Source organism: Heteronotia binoei, chromosome 5 (genome assembly GCF_032191835.1).
Source record: "Heteronotia binoei isolate CCM8104 ecotype False Entrance Well chromosome 5, APGP_CSIRO_Hbin_v1, whole genome shotgun sequence".
Classification (NCBI taxonomy): domain Eukaryota; kingdom Metazoa; phylum Chordata; class Lepidosauria; order Squamata; family Gekkonidae; genus Heteronotia; species Heteronotia binoei.
The window spans coordinates 140,782,187-140,797,339 of record NC_083227.1 but is presented as its reverse complement, the minus strand read 5'-3'; the positions used below and the strand labels follow the sequence as shown (position 1 = coordinate 140,797,339).

The window sequence follows — 15,153 nt, the reverse complement described above, 5'->3', positions numbered from 1 at the left end:
TCTTCCCAGGAGATGAGGGGAGGGAAGTATTTCATTTGGCTCTACATTCCAAGGCAGCTATTTTGGGTGTGGGCCACCTTCTGTGACTGCTATACTGTGGTAGCATTTACCATTCTCTCTCAAAATTCAAAGGTGCTCACAGTCTGAATAAGTTGTGGTCCCATGCATAAAATACTTCTGAAAACACAACATCCTTACTTGGCTTTTCGCTGCAGCTCCAATTGAACGATTTTTAGGTCCAAATGCTACACATGACCTAGAATGAAAAGAAATGTGATTTTTAAATAGTTGAACTATATCAGTTCATTCACAAACCAAAATAAAGTAATGAGGCTTGAATAGTGCGAAGCTTAATGAGGGTCTAATAAAGCAAATCTATTTACAAAGATGCTACATAATACCAGCCAATTCCATAGGAGTTTATTATCAATTAAAGCTGCAACTAGGAAGCTATTAGGAGTTAGTACTAGTTACTACTAAACTAATGATCAGTGCAGCCTATCCACAAATTTCTTTTAAGCCAAAATCCTCTACTGTGTCTTATTTTGTCACTACTATATAAGGATATTGTAAGGAATAAGTAGAGCCCCTGAGAAACTCATGGAGCAGTGTGTGTGGGGGGGGGGGGGGGGAGAGACTGAAGCAAGACCCTTCTTTCTCCTCCTGGTATCTTTCTGCATATCCAAAGATTCTCCTGCCTTGTGTCAGTAGTTAAATGCCCCCTACCTGAATATGACCTTTTTTTGGAATTTTTCTAGGGCCATATTCAGAATTCAGGGGTTGAAGGCTGTGGTAGTATGGTTTAAAAAGTTGGCTGAGACCAAATCCTTCTAAGATGGAGGTTCTATGGCTGGGCTGGGGAGACTCTGGGTTGGGGAGCCAGTTCCCATCCCTTGATGCTATGCCCCTGAGACTGGCACCTACCATCTGGGTGTGATCCTGGATGTCTCCTTGACAGTGGAGGCCCAAATCACAAGTGTTACCAGACAGCTGTTTTACCACCTGCATCAGGCCAGGCAACTGGCCCCTTACCTGTCTCACCCTGACCTAGCCATTGTAATCCATGCAATGGTCATCTCACTCTACATAGGTCTACCCTTAGGGTTGACCTGGAAACTCCAACTGCTGCAAATTGCAACAGCAAGGATCCTTACAGGGATGCCTCACACAGTGCATATTCATCCAAAGCTGCACAAGCTGCCCTGGCTTCTGGTGGAATACTGGATTAGATTCAAGGTTATGGTACTGGCCTTTAAGGCCCTTAATAGTCAGAGACCTACATACCTTTGGACACCTCTCATGATGCACTCCCAGAAGAGCATTACACTTGAAAGATCAGAACTTATTGGTGGTTCCCAGCCTGAAAGACATCTGGCTATCTTCTACCAGAGCCATGGCTTTCTCTGCCCTGGCTCCAAGCAGATGGAACTCTCTGCCAAATAACATCTGTGCTCTGTGGGACATTTTACAGTTATGCATGGCATGCAAGGCAGAGACATTAAACCAGTCATTTGTCTGAGGACATTAACTTTCTGAGCTGGCAAACACTTTGAGAATTTTGAGACACAATGCGTGACACCATGAAATATCTGCCAAGATACAGGGTTTTGGCACTCCTATAACCATGAGATAGCGGCACTGTTAGGATTTCAGCACCATTTGTACTCATTGAAGACAACTACTGAATTAGATTATTATGTTTTTATGGTCTTATTTAAATTCTGTTTGTTGTATTGATGTTTTATATGACTGTGTTACACACTGACTTGAGCCTGGTTCCACGAGGAAGGCAGTTAATAAAGTTTATATATAAATATAAATAAATTAGACACGCCATCATATTGGAAAACACCTGCCAAGAATCATAATCTTTATTAATGTAACTTGGTCTTAAATAGAAGTGATATATTTTGCTGGATATTTTGCTCTCACATGCAACTACAAAGCTGAGCAACCATAGTTAATTCATCTGCAAGTCACTGTTTTTTTAATTTAGATATTAACACATTGCTTTTCTGAGACTGTTACTCTTTAAAAAATTAATATAAACAAAGATTTTACCATAAGCATCAACATACAAGATCATTCAGTACACTGCTGCTTCACTTCTCTCTAAATTTCAAGTGCACCTAAATTTCAACTGCACCTCAAATACAAATCATTACTATCACACTTGAATCCTCACTTACTACTTTTGAAACCTGAAAGAATCTTCAAGTCCCCCCCCCCTTATGTTGGTGGAAGACACCCTTACCCGCATGACTACATGGCCACTGTTGAAGTAAAATGGTAGAATACAGCCCAATGATGGCAGCGTTTTCATTAATAAGTTATCACTGTTTATTTCTCTTACCTTCACATACACAGCAATAATCTGTTTTATTATAATACATTATTAAAGCATTAAATGTTTTTGACGTTACGAAGTTTAGTTTAATAACCAGATATGCTGGTAATCCTACCTAACTATATCCAAACATCCACTTTTATTACATAACTTTTTTTTAATTTTAAAATAAAATATTTTATTTATAAAATAAAAGGAGGCTTATTTTTTCTGCAAGAAATGTAAGTAAGATTACAATTTTTTTCTGTTATTCTATAGTTACAAAGAAAAGCTCTATTATTTTCTGTTGTCTAAAATTTTTATCCATCAAAACCACAAATGATCAACTCATTATCTGATTCATGCACAAAGTCTATAACGGGTTTCCAATCTGCAGTGAACACACTTACTGTCTTTTCTCTAATCTGTGAAGTAAACTTCACTGGAGGAGCTTACAAAAGGTGGCTCCATAAACAAGTCTGACTTGGGAAATAAAGACTAATTTAGGAAATGGAAGGAGGGTCTTATAATCAAGGATGAATATAAACAAATAACCAGTACTTGTAGAGAAAGAGAGTTAGGAAAACTAAAGCTCAGTATGAGCTTAGGCTAGTGAGAGATGCTACAAGTAACAAAAAAGGGTTCTTTTCCTATGTTCAAAGTACGACAAAGAGCAAGAAAATGATAGGCCCCTTTGGGAGACAGGAAAGTGAAATTGTAACAAGTGATGAAGAGAGGGTAAAACTGCCCAATTCCTACTTTTCCTCAGTCTTCTCTTCTGAGGAAAATGGTGCTCAGCATGGCAAAACAGAACACATGATGAGGGAAGGAAGTTGCAGCCTAGGATCAGCACAGGGAAAGTACATAAACATCTAGTTTCTTGTCCTTGGGGCCAGATGAACTGCATCCAAGGGTACTAAGAGAACTTGCGGACATAATTTCTGAGCCTCTTTCCATTATTTTTGAGAATTCTTGGAGAACACATGAGGTGCCGGTAGACTGGAGGTAGGCAAATGTTGTCCTCATCTTCAAGAAAGGGGGAAAGGAGGATCTGAGCAACTATTGACCTGTCAGCTTGGCATCTATACCTGGAAAAGTTTAGAACAAATCATCAGTCAGTCAGTCCTGGAACATTTAGAAAGGATGGCTGTGATTACTAAGAGCCAGCATGGGTTTCTCAAGAACAAGTCATGTCAGACTAACCTTAGCTCTTTTCTTCAAAGTTACTTTCTTGCTGGATCAGGGGGAATGCTGTAGACATAATGTATCTTGATTTCAGTAAGGCTGCTGATAAGGTTCCACATACTATTCTTGTTGACAAGTTAGTACAATGTGGTTTGGATCCTGTTACTCTTAGATGGATCCAGCGCAAGCCCTAAGGCATGTGGTACCCCAGGCAGACTTATGGCCCGCTGCAGAGCAGGCAGCGCCACAGAAAGACTACCGGATTTATTAAGATTTTGGAGAAGACCCTGGGAGCTGTTGATTGTATTGCTCTGTATTGATAATGTTGATGCAGAACCACAAACCTCAGGAAGCATTGATGTGAAGGGTGTATAGGAACATGGAGGTAAGCTTCCGTCAGATCTATGGAAGTGAGGAATTCGCCCGGCAGTAGAGAGTCCATGATAAATCTCAGAGTTTCCATCCTGAAATGCCGCAATTTGATGAAATGGTTCAGAAACTTACAGTCCAAGATGGCCCTCCAGTCGCTGTTCTTTTTGGGAACGGTGAACAGAATGGAATAACTTCCCTTCCCCCTCTCTGGTCTGGGAACAGGTTTGACTGCCCAAATGTCAAGGAGGTGCTGTAGAGCTCTTAAGAGTGATGTCCCTTTTGTTGCTTGGTTTTGGAGTAGGGGATCTGATGAATCTGTCCAGTGGAAGACAGCGGAACTCTATTGAGTAACCTTGTTTCACTACCTCTAAAATCCATTGGTCTTCCTGGGAAGCCTCCCAGACTGATGAAAAGTGAAGTAGCCGAGCTCCCACCTGGAGAGATTCGCAGTCATGCCTGTTTGGATTTGGACTCCCAGTGAGACTTATCTGATTTGGAGAAGCTGTTTCAGTTGAACTTGGGGCCAAATGAACCTCTCTTGTACGAAGTCTTTGTCATCTCCCAACTGGACTTCTTTGTATCGGATCGATACCTGGTCAAGGAATGCTGGGACGAAAGGGAAGAAGCCTTCACCATCATAGAAACCGATTCTTGGAGCCTTTTCAAGGTTCCCTCAGCCTTTTTGTCAAGGGATCCCTGAGAGAGCCCTGGCCATCCTCTGAACCTTCACCTGAAGACTGGAACGCCACTACTGGACCCTCTACAGTTGGTGCCTGTAACAATTCATTAGTGTAAGCAGGTAGAGCACATAATTTCCTGACAAGATAAGGAAACTATTTATTAGAAGCTGGTTTTTCCCATTAGCTCTGAGTTGTTTTTCAAAATACTTTGGAAATGGGAAGACTTGTTCAGAAGTTTCCCCCCGGGGCAAGAATTCAGTGTTTCCACTGGTTCTGGATTTAATTTTTGAGGCAGATGGCTTGGCCTCCTCATCAATAGGCTCCTTCTGAATCTCTAGAGCTGAAAGGGTTTTTGCTAGCAAATATTGATAATCTTTCTGTCGGAAGAAACAGCTGGCTTGCTCCGGCACCCTAACCTCCTCCTGTTCCTTTTCAGAAAAACATTCTCCCTCCTCCCTGTCTTCCCTGTCAGACCCAGAGATCATGGATTTAGAATCTGGGAGATGGGACTGAGAAGGCTGTTGGAGGGGATCCTTTCTAGCTGCCTTCTTAGGTCAGGAGAAAGGACTTTGAGGATGAGAAGGATATTGGAAAGGAAAAGGCACCTGAGGAACAAGCCCCATTCTGTTGCAAAAGGAACTCATTTTCTCTCACATTGCCCTTCTGAGAAAAAGCATAGCCTCAGCATTGAAAGGATTGCCCAGCGGTGGTACATTGCCCCCAAGTAGACCAGAGGCGTCTTGGGAGTCATCATGATGGGCCTGCAGGACCGTCTGAGCTTGTGGATTGCCTGCCATGTTCAGTCGGAATGTCTGGGAGCAGAGCTCCGCACTCCAAGATGGCCGCTGCTAGTCCCTGTCAATCTGCTCTGCATTGCAGGGTCTCCTGGAGTGCGGCGTTTCTTGGTGCTTTGAGCCGCCTCATCTGCAGCTGCGTTGGGGAGGGTGCGAACAAGCTGCAAAGGCAAGTCGGCACCACCAATGGAGTTTCCCGCCGCGAGCAAAGGGGCACGTGTCTCTCCCTCCTCGTCCATGAGAAAACTGTCGCTGTCCTCCGTCACTCTTGCCCAGCAGGTAAGAAACAGGGACAGAAAAGGAGAGAGTAGATGGAAGGAGAAATGGAGAAGTTTTAAAAGTGAAGAAATGAAAAACTAGCCTAGCCTAAGCTCTGTGCTGCTGCTCCCTGAAGAGGCAGGAACTAAACTGAGAGGCGGGGTTATTCCAAAGGCACCAACAGGAAGGGGGAATAGTGTTTCCTGCCTCCCTGAAGGAACAGTGGGAATAACCCAAGGAGATGTCTGACAACCTCTAAGGGAGAATTGTTTTCTGTTGCCCCAGAAGGTCATACCAGAACCTATGGGTTGAAATTAAAGAAGAAGAGTTTTCAGCTAAACATTAGGAAGAATTTCCTGACAGAGTGGTTCCTCAGTGGAACAGGCTTCCTTAGGAAGTGGCGGGCTCTCCTTTGGAGGTTTTTAAACAGAGGCTAGAAGACCATCTAACAGCAATGCTGATTCTGTGAATTAGGCAGATCATGAGAGGGTGAGCAGAAAGGGTTGCATCTGTGCTTAGTTCTCGTGGTCCTTTTTTACATGCCCAGAGAGATGCTGGTTGCTACTTTGGGATCAGTCAGCAATTTTTTCTCCAGCACTATTTGGCAAGGGATCCTAGAGGTTTTTGCCATCTTCTGGGCATGGAGCAGGGGTCACTGGGGATGTGGGTGGGAAGGAAAGTATTTGTGAATTTCCTGCATTGGGCAGGGGGTTGTACTAGATGACCCTGGAGTAAAAATGTGAAAACCCAGAAAAAAACAGAAAAATTGAAAAAAAAGAAAGAAAATAAATTGATTATGGAACGTTTTATTTTAACATGATGAATAAAGTAATTTAAGACAAGGTGTTCAGATATTTTCCAAATCATTTCTAAAAAATATGTATGGTATCAGATTATTCTAATTTCTACGCACTGAGGACAAGGAAGTCCTAGGTCATGCCCGTTCATTGAAACTTTGTCGTACACTCCCTTCTTTCTATACACTTCCCCCTTCTTCAATTCTTTTTATGAGAATGAGGTTTTTTTTATTTAATACTGTGGAGAGAAAATATGAATAATTGTTACTTCTGGATTTTTAAAAATTGTTTTGTGGAGGGTTTTTTGTCTGTTCCACATAAACTAGTAAACAGTTCAGGAGACTGTTGCTCCATTTGTTACAATTACAAACATATTATTTAAATAGTAAATTCTGTTTGTAATAATTGTTTGGATACTTTTAATATGCTAGTTGTGATAATTTCATGCCAAGTAAAATTGTCTATAGTCATATTTTATGTTCCTAAAGTAACAGAACGACTTTCAGTCTGGAAAAGAAAAAAGTGCTAATTTAGCATTTTTTTTCAATTTTTCCAAAAATATCTGGTTTTTCGCGGGAAAAAACTGGGTTTTTTCCGAGCTTCAAAAATTCCGAAAATTTTACATCTCTACCCTGAAGGTCCCTTCCAACTCTATAATTCTAATTCTATGCGTAGCCATCTCTGCAAGTTCCAGCACTTTCACCAACCATTCCTCTATTGTAGGCAATGTCAGACTCTTCCACTTTTGCATGTATAATAGTCTTGCTGCTGTTGTCATATATAAAAACAAAGTTCCATGACTTCTTTCCACCTGAGTGTCCAGTAATCCCAAAAGAAAAGTCTCTAGTTTCCATTTCCAGCATAGATTCAAAGTACCTTTACGGTATGGCCAGTTTCTCGGGAGATGTATACTAATAGTACATCATATTATACAAGTTCTCTTTAAGGCTAGAACTTAATGTCAATTTCAACACTTTTAACCACAAATTTTCCCACTATTCAATTCATATATCATATCCAAACTTTTTAGCCAGTTTTATCATACAGTATTTCATCTGGTTCTTCCTCTGTCTCAAATTTGAACTAAAAATTGTACAATCTGGCAATAACACATTCATCATCTGTATATAGTTCTTTAAAAATTCAGTGTTAGATTGCTCAAAATCATAAAGCCCTTTGTCTATTTTAAACCTTTCTAAGATTTGCAATAAGAAAACCCCTGGTGAGAATGTCCTTCTATTATCAAGTCTTCTCTTGATTTTATTTTATATTCACCTTGCAAACATTTTAACATATCACAGTATGTTAACTATTTATGCAAACTTGCCATTTCTCTTCTGTGATGAGCTTCCTGTGATGGTAACCCGAAAGGTATTTGGGGGCTAATCCTAGGTTAATAGTTATTCCATATTCTCAAACTGGCACATCTAATATAGTGGTTATTAAATTCTATTTAATTTTAGCTTTGTCATACCACAGATACCCAACCCATGCCACCCAAATTTAAAAATTATGTCCTTCTAACTTCCCTAAATAATTTTTGTAAACTTCAGCTACTTTTTCCTAGCTCTCAGGGGGTAAAGATTAAGATAAACAATCTGCAATGTCTCACACTAGGTGCAGCAGTTTGCAACTCCTAAGTATTGTAATGCATTAAAACAACTCTTGTAATGTTTGTTTGTATCACCTTTTTCATAGTACATTGTGTACTACCTTTCTAACTAGAGATAAAAAATGTCTGGAAATCTTGAAGCTATTGGGGGGGGGGACATTTTTCCTCTGCTCTTTTCCAGAAAAAAAGGTAACTTGGGGAGAAACTGAAATATATGCAATACTTACTGTCCTATCAAAACTAATTTTACTGCTTTAACATCAAAGGCATAATGTAAATGTACTTAGCATATAAAATTGCAGTATTTGACATATTTATGGAATTTAAAAGTTATAAAATGCTTATGTATTGTACAAGTTGTAAGCAGTGTTCCCTCTTAGCTGAGTTAGCATGAGCTAGATCAGATTTTTATCCTCCAGCTCATACATTGTACTCTTAGTTCAGGAAGGATGACCCCAGAACACACTAAGTTATGCAGTAGCTCACAGTTTTAATGCCAGTAGCTTACAAAGTAGAATTTTTGCTCACAAGACTCTGCAGCTTAGAGGAAACACTGGTTGTAAGTATTATATAAGCAAAATTACAAATATACTCAATATCTGAGGGAAAATGCAAACATGCACCTTACACTGTCTTTTAGCACATGTACCTTAACTTTTGCTATTTGGTTAGGGAAAGCTAAATTCTTAAGTTTTCCCAAGCTTTGGTATAGTTTCTGCCCCCACCTCCCTTTCTTCTCCCACTTGCAAGGCAGGGCAATAAAATCCTTTTTACCTAGTCCTTGAGTAAATGTATCACAGTGCAAGAGACAGGTGAAAAGGTCAACCACATCAAGTCAAAAGGACAACAGAAGGCATGCAACTGCATGCTCTCCTTATGAAGATTAGGTATCCTTCTAGGTGTAGAAATGCATCTTGGATTTAAGAAATAAATACGTCTACAGTATGCCTATCTTGCCTCTAAAAGCATTTCACTCACTTCGAAAAAGAAAATTTTTAATAGTTCCCTCCCCAGTATTCCCACTGATCCAAAAAAACCCCACCTCAATACTTCAGACATCTGTATTTCTAATGCACTTTATGCTTTGTGATACGTCTTAACTAATTTTTTTGTTTGCACTGTACTCTAATTCTGTAATCCCAGTACTGCTGCTCTCTTTATTGGAGGTCTTTGCTGTTTTTATGCTTCATAATCCACGTTGAGTCCCAGTGAGAAAGACAGGCTATAAATGAAGTAAATAAACATTTCAGCCAGTGTACATTTAAATTTCAGAAGAGCTGCACCAACAAAAATCATTATTTTATTATACCTTTCCTCCAGGGCTCTCCTTTCTTTTGTCACAAGTCTACAAGGTAGGTTAATCTGAAAGTGATGGACCCCGTATCAAAGCTTCATGGTTGTGAGAATTTCACTGAACTTGGGTCTCTCTAGCCTTTGTCTAGCACAGGGGTGTCAAACATGTGGGCTGGGGGCTGAATCAGGCCCCCAGAGGATTGCTATCAGGCCCACAAGCAAGTCTGCTTTCTTCTCCCACTCTCTTCTGCATTTGCTTTGCCAGGCTTACTCAACTGCAAAGGAGCTACAGAGCAAAGTCTCTATTTTCTCCATTGGCTAAGGCTTCTCCCTTGGGAAGGAAGAGGAGGGAAAATTTGCTTTGCCAGGCTCTCTCAATCACACAGCACAGCTACTGAGGCAAGCCTCTCTCCCTTCTATTGGCTGTTGCTCCGCCCCCTCCTCATCCCCTAGGGAGGGAGGGAAAGAGCCAGAGCTTCCTTTGTCCAGTTTCCTCCATCACACAGGAGAGATAGAAAATCTTTAACTGTTTTTGTCTGTGTCCTTTATAAAGTTTATATCTCCACTACCTGGCATTCTATTTTATGACACACATGGCCTGGCCTGACAAGGTCTCATTTATGTCAGATCTGGCCCTCATACAAGTGAATTTGACATCCCTGGTCTAGCACTTACACCATATAGTGTCTCAGTTCCCTCATCCTAACTCAAACAAGAAGCTGCAGTTCTGAATGTACTACAACCAAATGTAGAACATTTCAACAACAAAGCTAAACTTGCCCTAGCAGAACAGGGTTTCAGAGACATACCTACTGGCTGCATTCAGAAAAACAAACAAGGAAATGAATCAAGTCCACAGGCTCCCTGCCCCATCAAACTAATTATACTAGTTTAGAACTTTGTTTTAGGCAAAAAAAGGCCACAATTTGTTAAGCCACCCATTTTGATTGTCACAACAAACCAAGAAGTATTCCAAAAGTGGGATGTGCAAGGGAAGAAAAGAACATGCAAATCTGAGGACTTCTGTCTCATTCTTGTCCTGCACACATTTGTTCATTTGAGTGCCATCACTGTGTCAAACTAAATATGTCACACTATTGTTGTTGCTAGCCACCTTGGCAGAACGAGCAACAACTTCTTCCAAGCAAGTAGTTTGCCAAACCTGCAACACAAGTCATTATGTTACACATACTGGCATATGCACAACAGGCCTCTTCTTCAGTATGATCAGCAAACAAGAAAGCACAGATATTTAGGAACACACTGCCAACCCTGCAATTCCCAGGTGCTCTTATGTTCACATTTTGCTTTAGTCAATACATGCTTGCAATTGAGATATCTAATCCAGTACAGGGACTTGAATCTCTAAGAAGGCAAGCCCAAACTTGTTTACATTGAAGAAGTTTATTAAAGTCAGTGGGACTTAATAACTTTAGGAGCGTGCTCTAACTTTATTAGAGCTAAAGTCAAAGTAAATCCACTATGCAGAGCAACACAAGACAGCTTTAAGTATTACTTCCCTTTTCAGCTTTCTTTATTGCCAAATTGACATGACCCTAGCTTGAAGTATACTAGTAAGTGAAAGATCTGTGAACCCTGTTTACAGTCTTCACACTCAAGAAGACTACAAACCGCATGTTCTTGAGAACTCTCTCCCTGAGGCACCTGTAATGGTATGCTAACATACTGGATACATACACCTGCCTGATAACTGCAGCAATATGCTTAGAGAGGTATGGCATCCAATATAAAGAAGATCTTTCTCACCTGCCAAAACACTGGCAAGGCAGTATCAGAAAATGAAGGGAAGAAAGGGGTGGACTGAGCTACTCATTTTACAAGTGTCACTAAGTCAAGTTCATCAGGGGGAAAAAATCTAAAATAGCTTTTCTGGCTTCTCTATAAAAGACTATGCACTAGAATTCTAGTGCTTGGAATGATGCAAAACTGTCAGTCATGTTAATGGCCACTCATCTCTTTACCTGTAGCCAAGTAACATTTGCCTTCAAATGAGCAAGTAAGCAAGTTTGCTTCACTTTTCAGGCTACTGACCTGCCATAAGTGACTAACACAGTTAGGTATGGGCCTATAAGCTTGCAAAAATGGGATAGTGGCATTCACAGACGTTATAGAGCTGATAGTTAATTCCAAAGTTAGTGTGTTGGCTCTTGGGCTCTAATTTTCTTACTCCTTAGCATGCAGCAATCAGTTGTAACTTCCATTTTTCAGATAACTGAAGCATTTTGGTGTATTAGTAACTTGTCTGATTTTACTTTGATGACTTCCATTTGTGGTATCAAATTTGTATGATGAAAATGTGGTCTTATCTTGGCATGTTGCAGATGTACATTAAAATCCCTTGTCCCTTGTCTACATTTTAACAGAGGATGCTCACTCAAAAATAGCATATAAATTTTATAAGTAAAATGCAAAAAGTACATTGCTATCCATAAGCACGAATGTATTTTTTCAAGCCTTGAAGAGAAATTTGAAGAACATAGTTATTCTTACAAAAGAACTCCATAGCACTGACAGCATGTTAGGTAAAAATACTCAGATATCAATCTAAATCTTGGAACAGATTTCAAATAAGATATACAATATAAATACTTCAAATCAATATCACACTACAAGACCAGAAACTTTTAAAAAAATAACTGACATTACACAGCAATATTGCTTCACTGTTCACAAATCTCTATTGAATTGCCAAATATTATTGACTACTTAATAATAGCTTAAGCAATTTAGGCATGGGTTGCTCTTCCCTGTTATTTGAAATAAGAGTTGTAGGCTGTGGCTCAGTTCTAGGGCATCTGCCTAACATGCAGACGGTCCCAAGTTCAATCCCTGGCATCTCCAGTTAAAAAGATCTGACAGAAGGTGATTTAGGGTACAACTCTTCTCAAGCTAGCTGTTCATTTATCAACAAATTTCTAATAAACATACTAATTCAGAGAGCAAGCTGCAAACTGAGATATCCTATGCTAACTTAGAACACATAACTTAATTTCTGCCATCTGAAAGGCAGGGGGTAAAGCTGAAATTAGACAACAAATGTGGTAGTGAATAGAAGAGTTATTTGGTCAACAGCATGACCACAACAGCATCAGCATCTTTGCATACTGAGTTAAACTTTATAACACTGAAAACACTGAATTCTTGGTAGAGAGGGAAGTTGTGCTCTGCTGATAGAAATCCCCTCCATCCACAGAGAGCTTCAGGTAGAATCAAACCCATGTTTAATTTTCAATCCGAATACCTTTTAACAGAAAAGTTTATTATTATAGCTGAAGCTTTTTTAAAAAACAAGATCTGAATTTTAAATAAGAAATGAGATTACTTTTGATTATTATTTTTTTTACCATCAGTTCTTATTCACATGGACATCAAACTGCTTCTGGGAACATTTTTGCCTGTCTCAAAGCACAGCTGATATCCCAATCTATTTTAAGAAGACACTGGACATTGGATTTATATTCCGCCCTCCACCCAGAGTCTCAGAGCGGTTCACAATTTCCTTTACCTCCCTCCCCCACAACAAACACCCTGTGAGGTGGGTGGGGCTGAGTGGGCCACTTCCAGAGCTATGGCTGACCCAAGGCCATTCCAGCAGGTGCAAGTGGAGGAGTGGGCAATAAAACCCGGTTCTCTCAGATAAGAGTCCGCACACTTAACCACTACACCAAACTGGTCTCTTAATAATCAAGAGACACCATTGGATATAGTATATAACACTCAGATGTGTAATTAATCCAGTTAGAATATCTGGGTAGATGTGATTCTTGAAGGAAAACACCAAAAGGTTTGAATAAAAGAGGTAATGGGCATTATTTTTCTTCATACTAACAAAGAAAATTGGAGATGAAAGGCAGAAGGAAAGAAGGAGGAAGCTATGAAAAAGATGGAGACACAGGACAAGTAGAAGAGAAAGAAATAGCCCTAAAACACTAGGTTGTATCCTGCCACTATGCTTTGACAAGTGTGGAGTCTTCTGGTAACAGAAGATGTTTAACGGAACAGTAGGATAAAGCCAAGACTGATATTTTAATATCAGTAAATTCAATCCCAATTTTATTTGTCTTAATATAGCACCACCAAACCAACCCTTGCCCTGGCATCCTAAACAATGATATAGCTAGGGCAGAACATTCAACATGCATAAATACAACCAGCTAATCTTGGTAGTAGTAACAATAGATTTTGTGGAAAAGAGTCTGTTACAAGCATTTCTTATCTGACAACTGCTAATTCATTAATATGAAGGGCTACAGATTTAATGTTATACACAAAATACTCTCTAATAAAAAATTTAAAATTCTTTCAAGCCACATTTAGTTGAGGGCAGTTAACAGTTTATTTCAGCTGATGCCTTTTCCTGTTTCTCCTCCCCCCCAGACACTTTATAAGCTCCCCATCTCCCCCCCACCCCGCACTATGACATCCTGGTACTCCAGACCAATGTTCCCTCTAAGCTGCAGAGTTGTGTGAGCAATTGTTTCTAAGCTGCAGAGTCGTGTGAGCAATTGTTCTTGAGCTAGAACCAAAACGTGTGAGCTGGAGGCAAACAATCTGTGAGCCAGCTAATCCTTAATGTACTTAATTTTAATATGTTTGTCAATTGCTAATGTTTTTAAACTGTTGTTAGCCACCCTGAGCCTGTCAGGGGAGGGCGGGATATAAATCTGATAAATAAATAAATAAATAAAACAACAGCTTAGAGGGAACACTGGTCCAGACTGTATACAAATTAATCATAGGATGCAATCTGAGACTGTTCTGAGAAATTTTAATATTTATTGTGTTATTAGTCCATGTATTGCTTTAATTCATATCATGTACATCACTCAGAGCCCCACTTGCCGAGATTAATCAAATCTAATAAATAGTATGTCCATAATCAAGACTGATCTCGAAATTTTTAAAAATGTAATACATATATGTCTGCTTAGTGAAGACCCACTACTAGCATCTGATGAAGTGGTTTCTATTTCTGGAAAACATACCAGAATAAAACCTTTTTAGCCTTTAAGGTACTACTAAAATTCAGCTTATTTATATTGCACCAAAGTAACGCAGTATGTGGATATTGTGTGAACCAGAATACTATACTAGAGGATCATTGAGTTGATCCAGCATAACATGTACTGACAATCCATAGCCAACTCATGGCACCCCTATGAAGTTCCACCTTACAGGATCACAGTGCAAGAGATGTGGTCTGTCATGATCTTCCTCTGCACTGCAACCCCAGTCTTCCTTGGTGGTCTCCCGTCCAAGTACTGACATGCTTAACTTCCAAACTTCTAAGAGATCAGGCTAGTTTGGACTATTAGAACTCCTGGCATAGCTACTCTTATGCTAAATAAATTTTAAAAAATAAATAGTGGGTGGATGTCTGCTACATCTCCTTCTCCCTCCACAGTTTCTCAACATGAGCCTTCTGCAATATATCAATAATAAAACTTTACATTTTGCAGTCTGTTACTTCAATTCTTCTTCCAGCTTCAAACAAAATACGCATCAAAACAGCCTTATGTAGGCATCACAGACACACATACCGATAAACAAAATAAGCCCTGATGTGAAAAACCCAAGTGCACACCTGAGAATGTCAATTTTTTTAATTAATATTAGTTTTCCAGAAAAATAGGGGGAATGGGTAAGAGGGAAATAGAAAGTTCAAAATACAAATGTCCATGTTATAATAATCAAATTTGCATGAAAAATGCTTTCTTAAAATACAATCTTGTCAAATGCTATCGTCTCTTTACACTATTTCATCCACAACTAAACATATTTTAACTAATGTAAGTCTTCATTTAAGATATCTAGT

The 15,153-nt window shown here is 39.6% G+C and overlaps 1 protein-coding gene across 1 annotated transcript in view; it reads right to left on the bottom strand.

The window, feature by feature from the left end:
• HSPA4 (heat shock protein family A (Hsp70) member 4) overlaps nucleotides 1-15,153 on the bottom strand; it is a 67,428-nt gene that overhangs the window by 44,064 nt on the left and 8,211 nt on the right. Inside the window, exon 2 of the mRNA XM_060240521.1 lies at nucleotides 199-256. Coding sequence (XP_060096504.1) covers nucleotides 199-256 — 58 coding nt within the window. The remainder of the gene's footprint in view (nucleotides 1-198; nucleotides 257-15,153) is intronic.